The sequence below is a fragment of the Pristis pectinata genome, chromosome 3, assembly GCF_009764475.1.
Source record: "Pristis pectinata isolate sPriPec2 chromosome 3, sPriPec2.1.pri, whole genome shotgun sequence".
NCBI lineage: Eukaryota > Metazoa > Chordata > Chondrichthyes > Rhinopristiformes > Pristidae > Pristis > Pristis pectinata.
In genome coordinates, this window is record NC_067407.1 from 89,135,232 (window position 1) to 89,157,948 (window position 22,717).

Sequence of the window (22,717 nt, forward strand, 5' to 3'; positions counted from 1 at the left end):
ACAGCACGACACTGCATTAGAACATTAGTGTAGAAGTTTGTGCTCAAGCTTTTGGCATGTGACGAAGAAGAGAGTCTGCTGATCTGTGGCTGATTGCGCTCCGTGCCTGGTAGCACATTGTAGATCTTGTCCCCAGTCCCACAAAGGATCCTTGCGTGTTCTTCTAATTAAAGCCCAGGAGGGGTTAAACGGTTGCTCAAATTAACAGTAACTAAATGCAGTTTCTCCCCAGAGTAACATTAAAAGCTCAAATTGCAAAATGTGAAGAATACAAACGATAAAATAATGCTGCTAGTCACATAGGCCTCGGTCCTGTGGTACCTTTCAGTTGTGAAAGCCTCGATCACTTTAGAGAATGGTGCATACCCCCTCTCTAGGGCCATCTCGTCTCGAGTAGAGGACACAACGTAAGAAATGTGAGCAAGATGGACCCACTAGCTCCTTCAATCCATTCCACCACTCATTAAAAATTATCATTGACCTTCACAGTCAAATTTTGTTTTCTTGTCCTGTTCCCATATACCATGGAGAGACGAGAGACTGCAAATGCTGGAACCTGGAGCAACAAACAATCTGCTGGAGGAACTCAGCGGGTCAAGCAGCATATGTAGGGAGAAAAGAATCATCAACGTTTTGGGTCGAAACTCTGCTTCAGGACTGATGCAGTGTTTTGACCTGAAATGTCAACAATTCCTTTCCCCACAGATCCTGCTCAACCCACTGACTTCTTCCTATATCCTATGCTTCCTTTCATGCCTAGGATTCTATTAATTGTAGCCTTGGATATACTTATCAATTGAGTATCCACTACCCTCGGGTAATTGAATTCCAAGGGCAATCCAGCCCATGGGAGGCATTTGCTTTTGTTCCTGTTTGGCCTCCCTTTTTAAAAGAGGTATTAAACCAAAGTCCTGCCTGCCTTAGGTGGACATGAAAGGTGTTGATTTGAAGAAGAGCAGTGGATTTGCCCTCAATGCCCCAGCTATTATCTATTCCTTACTACTACAGCAGTGGCATGTTAGCTGATTGCTAATGTGTTGCTGGTTGTGCAAGCTACATTACAACATTCTTGCAGTATAATAATGACAATGCTTCATAAAGAATTTTGCCAGGTGTGAGGCACCTTGTGACAAATACCCTGAGGGAGCAGCAGGAGATATTGAACTTCAAGTCTGTCTTTGCCTTGTTTTCCATGATTTCAAGCAAGTGGATTGAACCTTTTGGCTAGCATATACTGAGGAACTGGCTGACTTCCTTTGCTTTTCACCTCTGGCATCTGCATGCGATTCCCATATTTTTGTGTAATGTAGCACAAGTTTCTGACTATCTTTGCCTGTTATGTCTGTTTAAAAGAAAGAAAAAAGTACAGCTACTAATATTGCAACCTGACATCAGAGGACCCTGGGATAAGGAAGTAAGTTAGATGTGCGATCTGCGTTCAATCCACAGAAAGAAGAAAATATGTCATTCTGCTTCCAAAGACATTTTGGCACTTCAGAATTGTCTTGATGTGGGAATGAATTGCACTTCGTGGACAGTTGCTACCACAGGGAGTAGTTGAAAAGGATAGAGATAAACTAATGAGTAAGCAGAGGGATATGTTGATGGCGTTAGCTGAAATAAGATGGGGGAGGAAATGATCGTGTGGATGGACCCATGGGGCTGAATGGCCTATTTCTGGCTGTAAGGTCTATGAAGTTGTCATGGAGAGAGTGACTGGCATGAAGAGAGTTTGGGAGGATGTTATTTTAAATTGGACCGCAGCAATCTGTTACAATAAAGAACAGGAAGAGGCCGAGTATTGGCTAGTACCAGATGCAGTGGTTTGGTTGACTGGAGCAGGTCTCGATCTGAGAATAAATGCTTCAAGATGGACCATGAAACGAGGTTCAGATTGGCATTGACTAACTGACTGATCTTAGTAGCAATATCTACCACCAAAGAAAAAGCAATATTCAGGAATGGAAAAGCAATAAAAGACACCCTCAGTAATTAGTTGCTGTGAGGGAGTGAAGATTTTCTTTGTGAGTAGCAGGCTTCTGATACTTGTATTTATCTCATAAGCCTTTTTTTAAATGTTCTCACCAGTGCCCTTAGTCACAGAGTCATAGTCTGCACAGCAAACTCCCCCAACCAGCAGGGTTGATATTCAGGTGTGTGGCAGTAATATGCCCAGGATTTTCAGTCATTTGGTAGGATATTTAAAACACAAGTTTTCCACAAAACAATTTCCATAAGCAGGTTCCATGTAAAGTTTCCTTGCGTCTCTTAAGAGCGAATATCAAAGAACCAGAGGATGAATAAGTAGATTTTTCTATTTATACAAAGTCTGTTGGTTCAATCTGGAGTGCATTCAATGGGATTACCATTGCTGAGTCCCCCACCATCAAAGATGTGAGGTCACCAATTGACCAAAAACTCAACTGCACCTAGTCACAGAAATGCCATGCCTATAAGAACAGGTCAGAGACCTGGTATCCTGCAACAAATGGCTTAATTCCTGACACCCCAAAGTATTTCTGCCACTTCAAGGCAAAAAATGAGAGCATCATAGAACACTCATCCCTTGCCTGGATGTGTGTAGTTCTAACAACTTTCAAGAAACTTGACACCATCCAGGACAAAACAACACACTTGATTGGCATCCCATCTATCACCTTACACGTTCATTCCCTCCTCTGCCAGCACAAAGTGGTTCTTTCAAATGCCTATCTAATTCCTTTTTGAAAACTACTGAGGAATCTGCGTTCTCCAGTCTAGCACACGTTGCATTCCAAATCCTAACTGTATGTGGCATGTAAGCCTTTCCCTTATCCCATCTGTTTCTCTTGCCAAACCTTAAATTTTTGTTCTCCTGTTATCTATCTCTCAGCAATTGAAAACAGCTTGACTTTATTTTATCTTAAGCCTTCACGATTTTAAACATCTTCAAAGAATCTTGGCTTTGAAAAGATCAACCTTGACTTCTCCAGTCTATGCCTGTAGCATCTCTGTAAGCATTCCAGTAAACCTCTTCTATGACCTCTCCAGAGTCCTTCTATCCTTTGTAAAGAATGGGAGCCAGACTGGATGCTTTCACAGCTGGATCAGACTTGTTTCATTCAGATTTCTCACAACTATCTGGCTTTGTGCTCTGTGCCTCTGTTTATAAAGCCTCTGATCTCAGATGCATCATTAACTACTTTCCTAACCAGTCCAATGGCTTTCAAAACATTATGTACATGCCTCACCAAATCTTATGTCTTCCACCTGAAAGTTAAACCCAATAAAGGGGAGGAGTGAAGATCACTCTGAGTGGACTAGCAACATTTTTGGGGGGGGTCCTACATGCTTCAGTTCCACAGTTTAAAGTCAGGGAGTGGTAACTTGTTGTTCATCATTTGTAATAATAATTGTGGTAATATCTCACTTTTGGGATGAGATTTACTCCCTGCATTAAGTACAATCGAAGTTTGAAGGAGAATCACTTTCAAATCTTAAGTTTAAATAACCTGCAAAGGGATATCTTCTATATATTTTGGCTTGTTTAGTTATATTTGGTTGTACAGGCACTAGAGGGTACTGAGCTGTTGATATTTATTGCTGTTGATTTAGAGTACAGCCCCTTGGAGAATTTTAAAGCACTGATTTTTGCATCATCTTTCCAAGTATATAAACTCTAAATGCTAAACCTTCCAAGATCTCAGTGTCCTCTAATTCTGACATTTTTTTTGCCCATTCCCCAATGTAATCACTTCACCATTGATTGATAGTGGTGCTTTTGCCTTTGTGCTTGGCATTCCCTCCCTAAAGTTCTTTTGTTCTTCCTCTCTTTGTGCTTTATAAAACGTTCCGTGAATCCTCTTCTTTGACAAACCTGTCCCAATATCTCCTTGTATGGTTGCATGTCAAATTTTGTTGAATAAGACATTTGTGTGAAGTACCTTTTGATATTTTACTTGTTAATGTTAAATAAACCTTGTTCATTGGCATGGCGCTTATTGTTTGATGTTTCATGACGTAGGATTTTGTGCCACTTTATCAAGACTTTGAAAATTTCTACAAAAGAAATCTATACATGAGAGTGCGTGACAACTGGAATCGTCCAATATGCAGTGTGCCTGGCCCTACGTTTGACTTGGTGGAGAGAGTCAGTGATGATTACAACTGGACTTTCAGGTACAATGTGAAGTTGCACTGTAGTGTGATTTGAAAATAACTCTTGTTCTTTTATTGTTGCTGGATTAAATTCCTGGAGCACCTTACTGAGCAACACTGGGAGTACCTTCACCAGAATGACTGCAGTGACTCATGAAGGTGACTCCCCATCACCTTCTCAAGGGTAGCTGGGGATGGGCAAAGAATGTTGGTCTTACCAGCAGTACTCAGTTTCAAAAAATAATCAATAAATAACAAAACAAACTTTTGTTCCACCCTTTCAGTGCTGAATTTAAAATTAGGTACTTAAATATCAGGTATGAGAGAGCCACTCTTCTCGTAGCTCTGGGAGCTGTTGTGGCTCAAAGGGTAATGCTCTCATCTCCAACTATGGAGGTCATAATTTCAAATCCATCTCCAAGCATCCATGTACAAAGTCTAGACTGACACCTTCACTTTGAGTGAGTACTGCACAGCTGGAAATTAACCTTTTCAGATGAGACTTCAAAAACAAGGTGCTGTCTGTTCTCTTGGGTGAATGAAAAAGATCTCGTAGCCTTTATTTTGAAGAAGAACAGGTGATGAAACATCTACAAAGCTAGTCTAGATATGTTCCCCGGAGCTGAGCCCAAACGTGCCTACTTCATATTGAGGCCTTCCATCAGTAGCACTGAAACAGATCAGTGCTGCTAATGGAAGGCCTCAATCTGAAGTAGACTTGTTTATTTACACGTGTAATTAATTCTTGTTTATTTATTAATTCTTGTTTACACATGTCATCAAGTCTTGTAGATTCGTTAATTTACACATGCCAGAGAATTAATTAACACCCCTCCTCCTCACAAAGATGTCCATGTCTTAAGATTTCATGAGACCTGCTTGGCCTTAACTAGCATGAAAAGAATGAAGGAGGAGGAGGAAGCAACTTGGTCTTGACAGTGATCTTGAAGGGCAGTCATGAATGAAAGAAACTTTGAAATAGAATTATGTGTTCACCATCCATCAAGGTTTCACACTGTAATTTTTAAACTGGGTGAAGATTCACAAGGAGCATAGACTCCAGCACACATTAATTAGATCGATTGGCCTATTCCTTTGTGTTCTCTGAAGAACTGAACCAGTGAGGTACGCATCAGGAGCAAAGGGTGAACGTGGAGGGAAAAGAGAGTGAGATGGGGTGGAGTAAGTGAAGAATGTTAAGGAGAACTCCAAGCAGGCACGGTGGTGTAGCGGTTAGCATAATGCTTTACAGCGCCAGTGACCTGGGTTCAATTCTGGCCGCTGTCTGTAAGGAGTTTATACATTCTCCCCATGTCCGCATGGGTTTCCTCCGGGTGCTCCGATTTCCTCCCACATTCCAAAGACGTACGGGTTAGGAAGTTGTGGGCATGCTATTGTTGGCGCCAGAAGCGTGGCGACGCTTGCGGGCTGCCCCCCGAACACTCTATGCAAAAGGTGCATTTCACTGTGTGTTTCGATGTACGTGTGACTAATAAAGATATCTTACCTTTAGTTACTCATGGAATGCATTAGGTCACTCTGAATCTGGATCAAAGATGAGACCTATAAATGTTAATTGCTTCTTTTTTGATACTGTCTATATCAGTGTTTTCTGGATCTATGTCAGGTTTCCAGCAATTGGCAAATGTGTTCCCTCCTCCTCCTGCTCCTCCTCCTCCTCCTCCTCCTCCTCAATTGGCAAGAACTGTCCCTAAGATAGTGTACTCCTGTTGCACACTGGCTAGGCTGATGAATCATAGTCCCATGCACACACCCAGCAGGTATCCATGTATAAATTTGTGACCATGACTAATTTCTTACGGTATGTGCCTCACCTGAAATTCTGTAACTCAAGGATTGTGAATGTAACTTGAAGCCTTATGGTCTGTGTGCCTCAGTATCACACTGAAGGTCCCATAGAATTTCCAGAAGAGAGATGGCCATTTGACCCAACCAATCTGTGTTTATTCTGCACACAGACGTCTTCCCACCCAGCTTCCTCTACTTTGCATCTCTGGCGATACACCCCCTCACGGACACAAGGAGAGCCTCAACCAGTCCATCACTCCCATTCAGACCAGGGTCAACTCTTGATAGAATGCTGTAATCCAAAGTAAAGTGCAGCTCCAGAGTGGTCACCTTGTGGACGTTCCAGGGGTTGGAGGAGAGCGAGATGTCCTGCCCAAATTTGCGGCAGGGGCCTTTCGATTTTTTTTGATTGATTTCTTACCCAGCAGATGGAAGAATGGACAGTTTGGCAAGTGGATTGTGCTCAAATTTCTGGAATGGGGCCCATAATTGACATACTCTGGGGCAAGAATGTGATCCACCTGCCACTCAACACTTGGAACCTTTCCATTCACGACTGAGTGGGTGTTTTAGCCAGCAGCTGCTGTTGCTGTAGGGCTGATGGCCTGTGGGTCCATGTCATTAACCTGCAGCTGCTGACAAATTCTTACAAAGGTCATTGATTCTTTTCGTAAGTGGGGTGAAGCCCTGAGTATTTTTTTTTGGCACACGATAAACCCTGTTGTAATACTTTAATATCGAACATTGATTTCATGCAGATACACAGGACGAGTAATTAAGGATGTGATAAACATGGGGTCTTACAACTACCTGGGTTTCGCTGAAAACAAAGGGGAATCCTTGAACTCTGTGGCAGAGGTTACAATGACATATGGAGCAGGAGTGTGCAGCACGAGGCAGGAAATGGGTATGTAATAGTCAGCGAGTGGGTAAGCAAACATTTACCTTGGCTGCATTATCAATAAGATAACAAGCCTGCAACAAATGGTTGATCGTTGACTACATGTTAAGAAAATTGTGTGTGACATTTGTCACTAATTGCCCTTCACTTTGCTTCCTGCCATGATGTATTAGTATAGGAAGCTAATGAACAATGCAATTTATTCTCAACCACCCATCAACTATTTGCAACGTTTTTATTTTCAGTTGGGTTCACTTCCGTAAAATGTGTCCTTACACCATAAAAGAAAGAGAACCTTGCATTTCCATCATGTTTTTCATGTCCTGAGGAAATCTTTAAGGATTTTGAATTTACTGACTGTGGAATGTAGGAAATGTAGCAACCAATTTGACACAGGAAGCTTCTGCAGTCACATGACCACAATTAGATAAAATGCATTAGGAAATTTGGTTGAGGGATAGATAATTGACTGGGACAACAACAAAACTTTTTCCAAAGGAGTGCCGTAAGATCTACGACTTCATCTGAAAGGGCGCTCAATAATTTGGGCATAGAAGGCAAGCTAGTGGTTGGGGGGGTGGGGGTGGGGGTCTTACTCTGACTGGAGGTCTGTGACTAGCAGTGTTCTGCAGCATCAGTGCTGGTACCTCCTATTGTTTGTGATATATATAAATGATTTGGCAAAAACAGATGGGTTGATTAGTAAGTTTGCAGATGACACAAAATTTGTTGGAGTTGTGGACAGTGAAGAAGGTTGTCAAAGGATACAGCAGGATGTAGGTCACTCTGAGATATGGGCAGAGAAATGGCAGATGGAGTTTAATCTGGGGAAGTGTGAGGTATTGCACTTTGGGAGATCAAATGCAAGGGGAGCATTCACAGTAAATTGGAGTTAAAAGCTTTTGTTTTGCATGCCATTCAGACAGATCATGCTGCACATAGTTAAAAGGAAACCGAATGCAGAATATAGTATTGCAGTTTCAGAGAAAGGGCAATGCAGGTAGACAAATAAAGTGCAAGGGCCATAACAAGGTAGATTGGGATATCAACAGTTCATCTTTTAGTATATGATGGGTCCATTCAAGAGTCTGATAATAGTGGAATGGAAGCTGTCCTCAAGTCTGGTGGTTTGTGCTCTCAGCCTTTTGTATCTTCTGCCCGACAGGAGAGGGGAGAAGAAAGAATGACCAGGGTGGGAGTAAGAACATAAGAAATAGGAGCAGGAGGAGGCCATCTGGCCCGTCGTGCCTGCTCTGCCATTCAATAAGATTATGGCTGATCTGGCCGTGGACTCAGATCCACCTACCTGCCTTTTTCCCCATAACCCTTAATTCCCCTACTATGCAAAAATCTATCTAACTGTGTCTTAAATATATTTAATGAAGTAGCCTCTACTGCTTCCCTGGGCAGAGAATTCCATAGATTCGCTACTCTCTGGGGAAAAGCAGTTTCTCCTCATCTCCGTCCTAAATCTATTCCCCCGAATCTTGAGGCTATGTCCCCTAGTTCTAGTCTCACCTACTGGTGGAAGCAATCTTCCTGTCTATATCTTATCTATCCCTGATAATGATTATGTTAGCTACTTTCCTGAGACAGCAGGAAGTGTAGACAGAGTCGATAGAGGGGAAGCTGGTTTGCGTGATGGAATGGGCTGTGTTCACAACTCCCTGCAGTTTCTTGCAGTTGTGTTTTGCAACTACTGAAGGGCATGAAGTAATGACCGTTGTAATGTCAGCCAGATTGTGCAAATCAAGCTCCTGAAAACAAATGAAATTTGTGGGCATCTCAGGATAAGGCATTAGCCATTTTAGAAGATAAGAAATTATTTTACTCCAATACCAAGATCTTTTGCATTCTCCAATCCAGTGGCCTGCTCAATCATCCCACATATTTTGGCTGATTTTTGGACATTAGGGGAATCGAGGGATGTGCACGATACAGTTTATTCGTGATCTTGTAGAACGAGTTAAGCAGGGAGGATGCCCTATTTGTATTTCATATGACATGGAAGGAAGCCTTGCAGCAAATTGAGACTGAATCATTTTGAGACCTGTTGCTTATGTTCAGATGTTTGTTGAGGATATGTGGAATCCTAACTCTGTAACTTCTGCAACACGTAGTCTGCAACTAAAAATCCATTTGATTTTGGAGCTTAAAAGGCAGATCAATTCAATCTTCACTCTTAATGCTGAAAACCATACTGAAGGGATTGAAAATAGGAAAAAATTGTTTTTCCCCCTCTGTGGGTTTCAAACTGGTCTTTCATTTCCAAGCATTATATTTCCAATGTTCCTGTACTATATTCCATCAGTATTGTTTGGATAATCACCACTTTTGGCTGAAGTCTTTGCATAAATTTCTAATGAGGTCTGACCTGGAGGGAAGTGTACAATGTAGTTCTCCAAGGTAGGTACTAACATTGCTACTTTTATTAATACACGTTTATGATCAAGACTCGGGTTCGGGGCACTGTTTCCAAATTTGCAGGTGATGCAAGATTTGGAGGCATAGCGAACTGTGAGGAAGATGGTAATAGGAGATATAGACAGGCTGGTAGAATGGTGGGTAGGTGGCAAATGAAAGTTAACCATTCATTGTGATGCTGAGAAATGTGAATTTTGTAGGAATAAAGAAACAATATAAACCAGCAGGCACAATTCTGAAAATGATACAAGAACATAGTTTGTTCAAAGTGCAAGTTGAGAAGTGGTTAAAAAAACATGGGATCCTGGGTTTTATAAGGGTGTCTACTTTATAAGTAGACATCCTGAGTTCAAAAACAAGAAAGTCACGGGAAGAGTGATCAAGAACTATATAACGCTCCAAAGTATCTCTGTCTTCCAGTTCTGGCCTCTTAGTCATTGCTGAATTTACTGCACCATTAGTGGCCATACCTTCAGCTATGATGGCCTTAACTCCTGAAGTCCCCTCCAACACCTTTGTCTTTTGACCCTTTTAAGATCCCACTTAAATCCCACTGCATTGATTTTGTTAGAAGTCAATTGTAATTTCCTTATGTGACTTGGCGTCATTTCTTCATTTGATAATGATCCTGTGCTGTGCCTTGGGGACACTTTTGCAGCAGTAGAGGTGCTATATAAATCAATATTGTTCTAAGCCCTTGACTGCTTTTTGTTGAAATAGACAGAAACCTGCTATGTATCAATATCATTTGGCTGGCTAATTGCATTTGCAATACTTTTCATATTTCGATCCACATAACCAATCTCACTCACCCACCACCCTGTGAGTGCTAACCTGCTTTGGCACTTAGCCCAACAACACTTCAATTTTAACATTTTCAACACTGTTTTCATACTCCTCCACAATGTCCTCCCACCCCCCTCACTGCCTGTTATCTCTTTTTAGCTCCTTTTCCACTTGAGCTCTCTAGGTAGTGCCTTTAACATAGTAAAACAATCAAAGACGTTTCATAAGGGGATCTCTGCTCCAATAGTTTCTTCTGTGGCTAGATGCTAAATTGGGTTGATCATGCTCCTAGAAGCCATCTGGGAGCAATTTGTGATCTTAAAGGCAAGTTATTATTTATAAAGTGTATTACAGGTGGCTAGGGCCAATAAAGTCATGCATGGAGTTGAGGTTGTGATTGTTAGCTCAGTATTGGCTGTGACTTGATGATATTTGTGAAACGTTGAAATATTTTAATGTAGATGTACAGACACAAGTTCCTTTGGTTGATGTCCTCACTATGTACATTGCTGGTGCCAGTGTTGGAATGAACCTTCTCTGATCTTGTATGGTCATGGCAATTACCAACAGTTCTTTTTAAGAATGAAGCTAGAAAGCTTGTCTTACCTGAGATTGTCAAGACTTGTATCTCAAATTCATTGGATGGGTTTCCCTCAAACTCACAAGTTTGCAGTGCATTCCGACAATTCATTTTTCCTGCAGATAGGGAAATATAAAGCAACATATCCATCAAGGACTTGTGGAATGTAGATTTGCTTCACACACTCTCCAAAATTTCAATGAAAATGCAAACAAACTGGAATTGACTTGATACCAAACCAAAATTCTTTAAAGGAGTAATTCCACACTGTCTGCTTCATCAGTTTGGACCTTCAATTTTGCACTATAAGTTTGTTTCTGTTTCATACCATTGCTAATCCATAAAATTGCACAGAATTAGAGAGGATATGCAGCAGCGAATTGGGAGTATGTAAAAGATACCAGTGCCTTGTTTTGAAGAACCTTTTGGAATTACTGTAGATAAGTGACCAAGAAACTTATTAAATTGTTGTTAAAAATGCATCTGATTTCTTAATGTCTTTCAGAGGAGAGAATCTGCTGTCCTTAGTTTGTTTAGCCTATTTGATTGCCTCATTTTCTATATCACAATACTGCAAAAAATGAAAGGCAATGTATAACTATCAGACTTTCCTCCTTTTTTGATCCTAGCTCTGTACTCACTGGATACTGTCAGAACGTGGAAGACTCTTTTTTTTTCAAATTTTAACAATAGTATCGGAACCTGATTTTAGGCCAAGCACCTTGAACACTGGACTTCAACCATAGAGCTTCTGTGGTGCGGTGGCTGCACCAATCTCCCCTTATAACAACAGCCCTCCATTCCAAGAAACCTCCTGATGAATTTCTCTGCACTCTGTAATGCTACCACAACCTTCCTGTAGTGTGGCAACCATAATTGTGCACAATGCTCTGTGATATAATCAATGTTCTGTACATCTGCAACATGAAATCCCAACCCTTGTACTCAGTGCTTTGACTTATGAAGGTGAGCATACCAAATGCCTTTTTCACTACCGTATCCACCTGTGTCGCCACTTTCAAGGAAGTTGCATAAGACACTGAAGGGTTACCTAATAGAGGTTTACAAAATTTATGAGGGCCATAGATAGAATAGATAGTCAGAATCTTTGTCCCAGGACAGGGAAGTCTAAAACTAGAGGGCACAGGTTTAAAATGAGAGGGGAGAAATTTTAAAGGAGATCTGAGGGGGGCAAGAATTTCCACACAGAGGGTGGTGAATATTTGGAATGAGCTGCCAGAGGAAGTAGTGGAGGCAGAAATTATTACAGGATTTAAAAAGGCATTTGGAGAGGTACTTTGAAAGGGAAGGAGTAGAGGGATATGGGCCTAATGCAAGCAAGTAGGGATAGGACAAAGTGGGCTGAAAAGGCCCGTTTATGTGCTGTACAATTAATTTTAATCTGAAAACTCTCCATTTCCCACCCATTGGTTAAGACTTTGCTAATGATTGAGTTAGGGCAGTTGTATCCAGTTGCTGTATCCTGATCCAAACCCCACTTCAGATGGTATGTCCATTATGTACCTGCTTAATATTATGTTAGAGATCTTCTGCTGGTCCAGACTAACTCAGCAAGTGTCCACCACTCTGTCTGAGATGTAGGCGAATGTATCCCCGGGTAGTGCAAGGCTGCCAGACACCATTCTGCCAGGTTTGATCTGCCTGAATCAGAGAACTTTGCAATCCACATGAAGCAGTGAGATGAGTTGCTCATTTCTGATCTCTCTGCCTTCCTCCTCTTGTAAATAAGGATGATGATAGCCTTCCTCAACAATTCTGGCATGCTGCCAGCTAGGGATGCAGGAAGTATACAGTACAACAAGTTTAGGCTGATCCAATCCCACAAAGCCCTTGCTGCAATACATTTATTTGCTTCAAAGGAATGGTTAAATGCTGCTGGCTTATCCAGAGATGAGAAGCTCTGGGAGGCTTGACTGTCTTTAGCTTTCAAATCGCACTTTTTTGAATTTTTTTAAAATATATTTTATTCGTAGAGAATTCATAAGTAAGTAACTAGAGAATGCTTCAGTCAAGTTTTTATATAACAGGTCATGTTGTTTCCTGTTACTTAACATAAGCATGTTGTCAGTCATCATTCATTTACAACCATAAAGCAAGTAGTGCATGGGATTCTAACACCTCTCAACTAATTACAGGAGGGTCCTAAACTGTGTCCCTTCCCCATTTAGCCTGTGGAGAGGCTACACACAGCTTCAGCCCATCCCTTAGCACATAGCCCTGGACCTTTAGCATGTGCCAGTTTGCTTCACTCGATCATGGATGACAAAGCTCTGGAATGCCAATGAATTTCTGATATACCAGAAATTCCACTGGATTGAAGGTTTCCAGCAACAATTTATATTTATCTCCGTGTGTGTCACTAGGAACAGTCCACATGAACAGAATCCTCTGTTATACAGTGATTTAGGATGAATCTCAACAATTGTTTCCATCATATCCCTTCTTGGCAAAGATGCATTCACTAAAGAGATACCCAGCAATCTCACTTCCAGATTAGACGTCAGGTGTGTGGTGTGACCAACGTGCGAATCATACATGAAAGATTTGGCAGTGTGGACTTTTGTCACCACCCTAAACCAAGCACCAGATCTGCTGTTTCCTTTTCCTGCAGTTCATGCACACCACAGCCTAATTGATTTGTGATCAAAAGTGTTCCTCAGATTATACAGTGTATTTTGGTTCTCTGGATTTCCTAAAAGCTGCCATTTGTTCCCCTCAACTTCTAACGGCTGAACCACAAATACACTAAGTTACACCTAACACAGAAAAGTGGAGTTGTGGAAATCTTGTTTTTCAGTCTGGAGGTCAGTGCTGGAATTATTGCATTTTTGCTATATATTAATAGCTTCAATATGGGTAAAAAGGATAAAGTTTCAAAATTTGCATACTTTGAGCTGTGGCTAACAGTAACAAGTATACTTCAAGAACATGTTAGGCAAACAGGTAGCAGATGACATTTAATAGAGAGAAGCGCAAGTGATACGTACTTGGATGAGGAACGAGGAGAGGCAATTGGCACAGTTCTAAAGGATGTGCAGAAAATGGGGGAACATGCATAAACCTTTCAAAGTTATGGGACACATTGGAAAGCCACTTATAACGCATAAGGGATCTGGTCTTCATATATGGAGACATTGAACTGGTCACCACACTTTTTAGGAAGGATTTGAAAGTACAAATTAGAAGCAAATTGCATGCGAGAAAATAATTTGCTGGACTTGGAAAACAGCTAGAGGAAGGGCAAGGTGAATTTCTCTACAAAGCAATGGCACTTGCCCAATGAGCTAAATGATTTGCTTGCTATAACAATTCTATGAAGTTTTAGACATCCAAGTAACACTAAATGGATAAATCATAGAAACTTCCAGCACAAGATAAGGCTATTTGGGACATCATCGATGTGCTGGCTCTTTTGACCCACATCCATATAGAGTTGTGGGCAAAAGGTAAGGTTCCTGATTCTTGAGTATCTCTGCAGCTCTTTTTTTTGTAGAGTTCCAGACTGTGACGACTCTCAAATTGAAATTTTTGTCTCCTCTCAATCTTTTGTTGATGACATAAGATCTGTAACCTCTGGTAAAAGTCCATCATTCAGGACAATGGCTTTTCTCTATCACTGTTTCAAAACAAAATGAATGAAATACTGGATTGAATTATTCCACCTTGAGATGTCATAAACAATTATCATCCCTCACACTAGCAAACCTAGGCCAGCCTAAAATAAGGTTTCTGATTAATGCTACATGGCAGTTTGCTCCTGACTTGTTTCCATCTCCCATGAGCTTAGAATGACTGCTGACTTGAAGCAGTGTATCCAAGATGTATTTTTGGAATCTCTTGGCAATAGATCAAAAACAAAGGAAAATAAAAGAGCATTGCTCTGAACTCTGATAGAACCTCTAATCAAGCATGCACTCAAGAATAAAAACACGGGCTACTTGTACTTTTAAACTGAATGGATTGACCCATTTCCTGGTAGGATGTTAGCCAGTTCTGAAGTAACTTGAGCAATCTTTGTGATATTTCTCCATCCCAGAACAAGATACTGTTGTCATCGATGCAGAGGTTGCAAGAGACAAGGAAATAGGTAATTCCCTTTTTAAAAAGAAAGGGCATTTGACAAATATGAAGAGGAGGCAAAAGTGTGGGATTAGACTGATTGAATGATATGACACAGATCTCTGATTATAAATGGGCTGTTTTGTTCTGTAACATTGCGATATAAAATACTGATCAAGTTGCTCTTTGTCCATTGCGAATATCAACAGTACAAGGCGGTAAATCCAGTTTTAATTCCTCATGGGTGTAATGCAGAGAAAAGGAGCTAGAAATCACTGTGCTTTACATGTATTGTGTGCAGGCATTGGATTGAATCTATCAGTTCTTACAGATTTCAGCTCACTACCCACTACTATATATTAAATGGTGTGAACGGTGTCACAGTATAAACCACTTTATCATATCAATTGAGAAAAAGAATTGTATGTCAATTGCATTCAAAACTTTTCCATTGCAATGGTGACCACATTTTGAGCATAATAGGTTTGAATATACTTAAATAGGTTATAAAAGATTTTAGGACATAAGCAGAAATGGTCTGTATTTCTTTTTACCTTTAGCCAGTCTGAACATGACAGCTGTACAATTAAAACAAAATTAGGCTCACCTGAGCTACACCTGACATTCCAATGTCTTTATTCCACAGGGAACCTGCAGAGATCTGTAAGACACCATATAAACAACAGTTTGCATTAAATACAATAAAATAATGCAAAGTGGTCCATGAGTATTATAAAAATTAATTATTGCAACAAAGGGGTATTCAGAGAAGTGACCAAACATTTGGTCAAAGGAATAAATTTTACACAGCATTTTAAAGGGTGCAGAGGGTTTTCAGAGTGGAAATCTAAAGCTAGGGGTCTTGATAGCTGAAGACAACAATTGTGGGCAGATTTGAGTCAGGTATGCAGAGGAGGTTGTTATTCAAGGAACACAGTTTAGAGGGTTCTAAGGCTGGAGGAAGCGACAACAATGGGAAAATGGCAAGACTATGGAGGAATATGGAAACTGGGTCAAGAATTTTAAACAGGGGCTACTGGTCTGGAAGTTCATTGAGGGCAAAAGTGAAATATGGAATGTGGGTTTCAGATGGTCCTGGAGTATGGGAAGCATCAAGAATGAGGAGAGGAAGACTGGGGCAAAGCTATGGAGGCAGAGGTGATGGAGAGGGATTGGGATGGAAACACAAATTGGGGTCATAAAAGATCTTGAGGTTGCAAGTAGTCTGATTTAGTCTGTTGGGCAGTAGGTGGGGATATGGAATTTGTGCAGGATAAGATTGGCTAAAGATGCTAGCTTTATCTTTCCCACTGTGTAACTGGAGATGATAGGGGCTTGCCTATGACAATGTAGTCATAAGAGATGTGCTATGGATGGTGGAGTGGGAATATAAGGGGGTGAGGGTTTGTATGGACACAATTGCACCTTGCTTTTGCAGACCAGTGGGAGGAAAAGCTCCTCGGCTGGGATGGTGGACCTTGATGTAAACACCAATAAATACCCAACCAAATGTAATGCCAGCTCCAAACTCGGGTTACTTGATCACCCAGTGGTTTCAATGAGATTGCAGGACTTTATGAACATCACTGATACTCATTAGTGTGTCCTGATTAGTCACCCTCACCAGGATGCTGACAAAATTCTCTTCAGGACCTGAAATGTTTACCTGGTAGCAATCATGAGGAAATAACTAGCCATCCCGTCAAGGGAGTAAGATGCAGCTGCACAAATCCCTTGCAGTGCAGGGCCACTCCATCTAGTCACAGTAATGGTCAGGTGTGGCACAGAGTATGGTGTCGTGAAGGGTCATCCTTTAGTGATATCAGGCATCCAAACCAATATTTCTGGGCACAACACCTCGGGGAAGATGTACTGAAAATGGAGGAGGGGTCCATTGCTGATTAATTTACAAACGTAGGCTGCATTGACTGAACTTGCATTCCCTTGAATACAGAAGGCTAAGAGGGATTGAATCATGGCGTTTACTGGTTTTGATGGGGTAGAGAGGGAAACTACTTCCATTGGTAGGGCAACACCATATAGTATTGCCAACAGTCCCGTTTTGTACTGAACCCCAACCATATCTGAAAGGAAAGTTGTCAGTTCTATATGACATTGATACTCAATGCCAACTTCCCTGTAAAACCATGTGCAATAGAAGGAACATTCATAAAATTAGCATCTGGTTGTTCAGAGATATTGTGAGGAAGTCCTTCATCACTCAAGGCATTGGGGAAATCTGGAATTCTCCCAAAAGAAACAACCATTGTGTATGACTGTTGAAAACTTCAGAGTTGAAATAATTTTGTTTTGTCCAGGTTTTAAGAATATAGAACAAGGTGGGTGGATGGGGTTAAAGTACAGACTAGCCATGATCTAATTGAATAGGCTCGAGGGCTGAATGATCACCACTGCCCTTGTTCATGTTACCCAGTGCTGGGTCGTGGGCTGCTGCATCAGTTGCCTGAAGCTTCACACACACTCAATTTGATATCCCTTTCCCATTCTTTGCCTATAATTTCAGATGACATCGTTCAGAAAGAGGCTATTTGACTCAATGCCCCTGCGTTATCTCTCTGAAAGTGCCATTCAATTAATCCCAGAGTCCCCTGTTCTTTTCCCACAACCGTGTACAATCTCTTCTTGACTTAGTGAATGCCCTTTCGAAAGCTAATCTGCTTCCATCAACCTTTTGGGCATTGTCTTCCAGTTTTATTTCTAATGTAAGAACACCTCAAAAACTAATTTCTTGACTGTAAAAATCCTTAATTCTAACCAGAGTAATAATAAAACCAAACAAAGGCTTTAAGTTTGAAATGCTTATATCGAACTCTTTGCATTGGATTTTAATTTTTTAAGCATTCCTGACAGAGTGTTAACACCTTGCCTGTTCAGAAGTTGATTTTCAGCATAGATTCCCTCCATCTTAAACCTTTGAAGTCTGCTGAAGTTAATTATCGCCAGGTAGTTTAAATTCTACTTGTATTGGAATCTTGATTCCTGCAATTAAGTCTTCTTCCTACGTAGGTTTGCCTCTGTGCAAGTGTGCTGTCCCAGGAAAGATAGGCCCAGACATCTTTTCTCAGTTTGTTCCCATTAAACTGCCTTGTATCAAAATGCCTGGATCTTGTGTGTTGAATTATGTATCTCCATGAGCTCCACTGAACTCTCCATGGGGTCCAGGGTTGGGACTCAATCCTGTGGGGATGTCTCAGACCAGCACTGAGGAATTGCCACTCAGGCTCTGCTCCAGCAGGTCAGTCCTCCTACAGTATCTGAGACCTCACTGATTTCGGTCAGAATTGCAGGGCAACGATATAGGATCTAAAGGGGAAGATAAGACCATAAAATATAGGAGCAGATTTAAGTGCAAAGTTTGCTCTGCTATTCAATCACGGCTCGATTTTTTTTTGGATAGCCTAGTTTTTCAAAATTTACTTAAGTCTAATGTTCTTATTTTAAGCAACTTTGTGCTTTCAGTTAACTCCTATATACTCTTTTGTTCTTGACCATTTTTTTAATAGTTTATTCATGTTTCCTTTTATCAGCAACATTTAAATGCTATTGCAATCAGTGGGAACTTCCATAGGCCCCAGTCATGCCTGCTGTCGGAGTCACTTTGGGACCCGGAATTGCTACTGTACACCCTGAAGCTCAGTCAGGCACCAGCCCATGCGGCTGAACTTGAGCGAGAGGGCCAGTAGTATCAGCTCTCTCTGTTCAGCCCAGGCAATCATGGGTGCAGGGTGATTCTGGATGGATGGAGGGGGGCCCATAATACTGGGCAGAGAAGTACCGGGCCAGCACAATCAGGTCTGACATAATGTATATATCATTTTTAATTGGCTCCCTGTGGTTTGTTTTTGCAGGTAACCTTGACAAGCACATTCAGCTTGAGGATTTAGTCACCCAGTTCTTGGGAGTAGAGGCAGCAATGACCTTCGGGATGGGGTTTGCCACTAATTCTATGAATATTCCAGCCCTGGTTGGCAAGGTGAGTTTCAGTGAAAGCAGCATAAACCTGTGTCTCAAGTATGTTTCAGTGAAACAGTAAGTCTCATGTGGAAGCTAAATCTGTGAGGGCTCTGAGCCCACACACGGAGACAACAACTTTGTCATCTTTCCTAAGGAACCATTGCTTAGAAAGTGTTTGCTAGACACCGTGATGTATTGCCTTTTGGTTACAAAGCTGACTCCAGAATTGCAAACACATTCTCTCATTCAAAAGGCTGGATGGTATGAAAGTGAGACCTGAATGTTTTATACCATCCTTCGTGACTTAGGGACAGCCCAAAATTCTTCACAGCCAATTTAACCATTATTGTAGGGGAGTCATTTGCTGGAAATGCAGCAGCCAGTTTGCACACAGCAAGCTTCCACAATCAACTATATGACAATAACCAAAAATTTTTATTTTAATGGCATTGAGGGGAGAATTAGTATTGGCCAGAGATAGTGCCCTGTGATCTTTTACACCTATCTGAGAGACCTGTGATATAATATCTCACCCAAAAGATAGGACCCCCACCAGTGCCACACTTTTAGTACAGCAATGGAATATCAGCCAATGGTTTTTGTGCTCAGGTCTTTCGAGAGATTCAAACCCACAACTTCCTGACTCGAGTTTGAGTGCCATCAGCTAAGCCACAGTCGACCCACTGTTACACTGATCGTGTATTTACTTTTCGGAGTTGTATATTTTTCTTTTTCTTTGTTACCATTGATTATTTACACTGCCAGTGAAGGGCAGGAATTTGAAGATACTGCATCTGCCAGATGGTCTTCATTAAATTGCCCTGTAGCCAATCAGCTTGCAGGATGGGGGCAAATCCATTTGTGCAAACTACACACTAGATCACAGATGCATTATTAGAGGTATGAGGGATATTCACTTCCATTCTGCACTAAGTATAAATAGGGTGTAAAATCACATCAATGTTTCGGTCACTCTGAGTTCCCTGAAGGACAATGGAAAACCAATCCCACAGATTCAATTATTTCAATTATTTTCTACTATCTGGGTTATGTTCCACAAATGGCTGAAGTTATTGAAGATAAAAGTTCATGGCGCAAGACCATTAAATCCCTTTTTATTCCTCCAGTTTTGAATGGGTGGTGGATATTGTGGAATATTCAGAGGTCATGAAACATGAGTACTTTATGGAAAAGAAAGGGAGTATTGCATTTATGTAGAGGCCTTTCACAGCCTTGGGTTACCCATTTATTGCCAATGGAATATCTTTCAATGTGTCATCACTGCTGAAATTTATGAATGGCAGTTACCATTTTGTACTTGGCAAGATCCCACTGCAGAGCCATGGATGATCATTTGTAAAAGTGAAAATAACAAAAAAGCCAACACCATTGTCTAATCCTTGCAAAACAATTTTTTTGAACATGTAAAATGAATCCTTGTGCCTTGAAAAGACCTTCTGATGAAGGTGTTGCTTAAATAATCCAGCCAGCCTCTCAGTAACAAAAAGAGTGGTGCACCAATTTAATTGTGGTGATGGACTCGGCCAGTTCCATCACAGGTACATCACTCCCCCCCATAGAGGGCATCTACAAGAGGCAATGTCTTGGGAAAGTGACATGCATCATTAAGGACCGCCACCATCCAGACCATGCCTTCTTCTCATTGCTGCCATCAGGCTGGAGGTACAGCGGCCTGAAGACCCACACCCCAAGGTCCAACAACAGCTTCTTCCCCACTGCCACCAGGTTCTAGAACCGACCTGAAAAACCATATTTCCCTCAACTTGCACTGATGTCATTTTTGTCTATTCTGTCATGTAAGTTATGGATAATTTACATTAAGTTTATGTAATTTATGCTTGTAATGTACTGTGCTGCTGCAAAAAGCTAATTTTCGTGGCATTTCTATCCCGGGTATGTATGCCCATGACAATAAACTTGTGTTACTTTTTTAAAAAAAAAAGCAATACCACCCACTTGGGCACATTGGCAAACATTGTGCTCACCAGGGAATGCACATCAGTGCACTACAGACAAGATTAAAGATCTTGCTAGCCATTTCATAGGCCACAGTATAAGGTGGAATGGTCAGAAGTAATGGGTGACAGTCATAAATAAGACAACAGGCTTTTTCCTGTTTTGGTACACATTGTGTACATTAAGCACTCACAGGACAGATTGGATGCAGCATGTGGCTTCCCTGGCGCTGTACAACATTGACTTTCGGGGGGAAGTCGTCCATTGAATATAGAATCTGCATTTCAGTCAGCTCAGATTGCTGGAGTAAAAATTGTCTCCTGATGTCCTAGGACCAAATGATTAATTGTGACATAGAACCAGCAATAAGCATAGTGGGATGAATAGCCTCATCCTGTACTATAATTCAGTGGAATGGGTCAGAGCCTGTATCACATCTGTCCCAAGCAATACCACTAGACATCCCTTAATTCATTAGTTCTGCGACTGACCATTTTCATAGTCTCTCATTGTGTGATTGCCAATGTTTACCTAATTAAGGGCAGAGAAAGGAGACTTTCATCCTTCCTGCCTGAACTGCATTAGAATTAGCACTCAAAAGCGGCGTATTGGCTCCCATATCCTGTGCATTTAATCCTGAGAGATCAAAGTTTACAAAATTTCACAGATTACATGCAGAGAAACCCAGGAGGATTAAGTTTATTTAGCTTCAAAGATCAACTCTGTTTAGAATTTGTCACTCACAAGCATTCAAAGGATTGGCATGCATTACTAATTCTGCAAAAACATGGTTAATAAGAAAAGTACCAGGGGAGTAGATCTCTTTCAAATTCTAAATTGGTGCATTTTTTTAAATGTTCTTGGCATGGTGCAGCAGAACAGTGTGTCAAGTGTAATCTCCACAAATTTCTCACATTCTCAATATCTATCTTGTACAGGGTTGCCTTATTCTGAGCGATGAGCTAAACCACACATCTCTGATTCTTGGTGCTCGTTTGTCAGGCTCCACCATCCGAGTATTTAAACACAACAGTGAGTAATTTCGCTGTTTCAGTCTCTTGCATCTTTAAAAACTGATTCATTTTGCACACTCCTCCAAGTCAAAACTGATGAGCTGATTACATTTGATTTGTAGAGCTTTGGTTACGTTATGTATTATGTGTGGGGATGAAATCACTGTTAAGGGATTTGGTTATGTTTAAACCACTGTTGTATAGATCGTGTAACTTATAAACATCATTCCTCTACCTGTTCCCAGTTTAGATTTATAGCTTTTACATAAGATACAGCACTGAAGGACACCAGTGTGTTTATGTTATTTGTCTTAGAACCATGCTGTGGTTACTGTGCCTTCTGCCACTTTAAAGTTGTGTTCATTTTTATCAAAACTTGTAATTTGGAGTACATCTATCAAATTTCTTATTGACCTTCTCTGCTCCAAGAAGAACACAACAGTTCATCCAGTCTCTCCACATAACCTTGCCCTCATCCCTTGTACCATTCCAGTAAACTTCCTCTTCACCAGTCCACCCCTCCCTCCCATCCTGTCCACCTGAGACCATGGCATTCTACCATGGTGTGAGGTGCCCAGAACAGAATGTAATATTCTAACTTTGAATACATTCCTTGGTTCTCTGTGTGGTTTTCTTTTTCCATTTTCTCTCCTCTTGTCCTGTTAACAGAACTGATTTGCTGTAACAGCAATTTTAACTGTGCGAGATCTCATAATGCATTGCTGCCCTGCTCTTCCCTCAAACTAGACAGGCTTAGAAATCCTACAAACTAACGACAGCCCTTTCTCTCAATGGCACTACTCTTGGCTGATCGTGCACACAACCTGGTGACTAACCACAAGCGATGAAATCACAGGCTTTAACCTTCCTAGAGAAACCCTGAGCACCCTTCAACCACAAGGACAGATTGGGGCAGATGTAGCCACCTGCTTCACTAAGGAGCATAAATCACACAGCCCAAATTGTGACGGTGGTCACCCAAGTCAGACTACTGCCTATATCGTGAGCTGCTGTCCTATGAGATTTCTGGTGGCA

General features: G+C 41.2%; 1 protein-coding gene across 2 annotated transcripts in view; it reads left to right on the forward strand.

Annotated features, from left to right (window-relative positions):
* The window catches only part of sptlc3 (serine palmitoyltransferase, long chain base subunit 3), an 80,551-nt gene that overhangs the window by 24,018 nt on the left and 33,816 nt on the right, over positions 1 to 22,717 (forward strand). For both annotated transcript variants that reach the window (XM_052011050.1, XM_052011051.1), the window contains exons 3-6: positions 4,004 to 4,158; positions 6,705 to 6,853; positions 18,587 to 18,711; positions 21,608 to 21,701. In XM_052011050.1, coding sequence (XP_051867010.1) covers positions 4,004 to 4,158; positions 6,705 to 6,853; positions 18,587 to 18,711; positions 21,608 to 21,701 — 523 coding nt within the window. The remainder of the gene's footprint in view (positions 1 to 4,003; positions 4,159 to 6,704; positions 6,854 to 18,586; positions 18,712 to 21,607; positions 21,702 to 22,717) is intronic.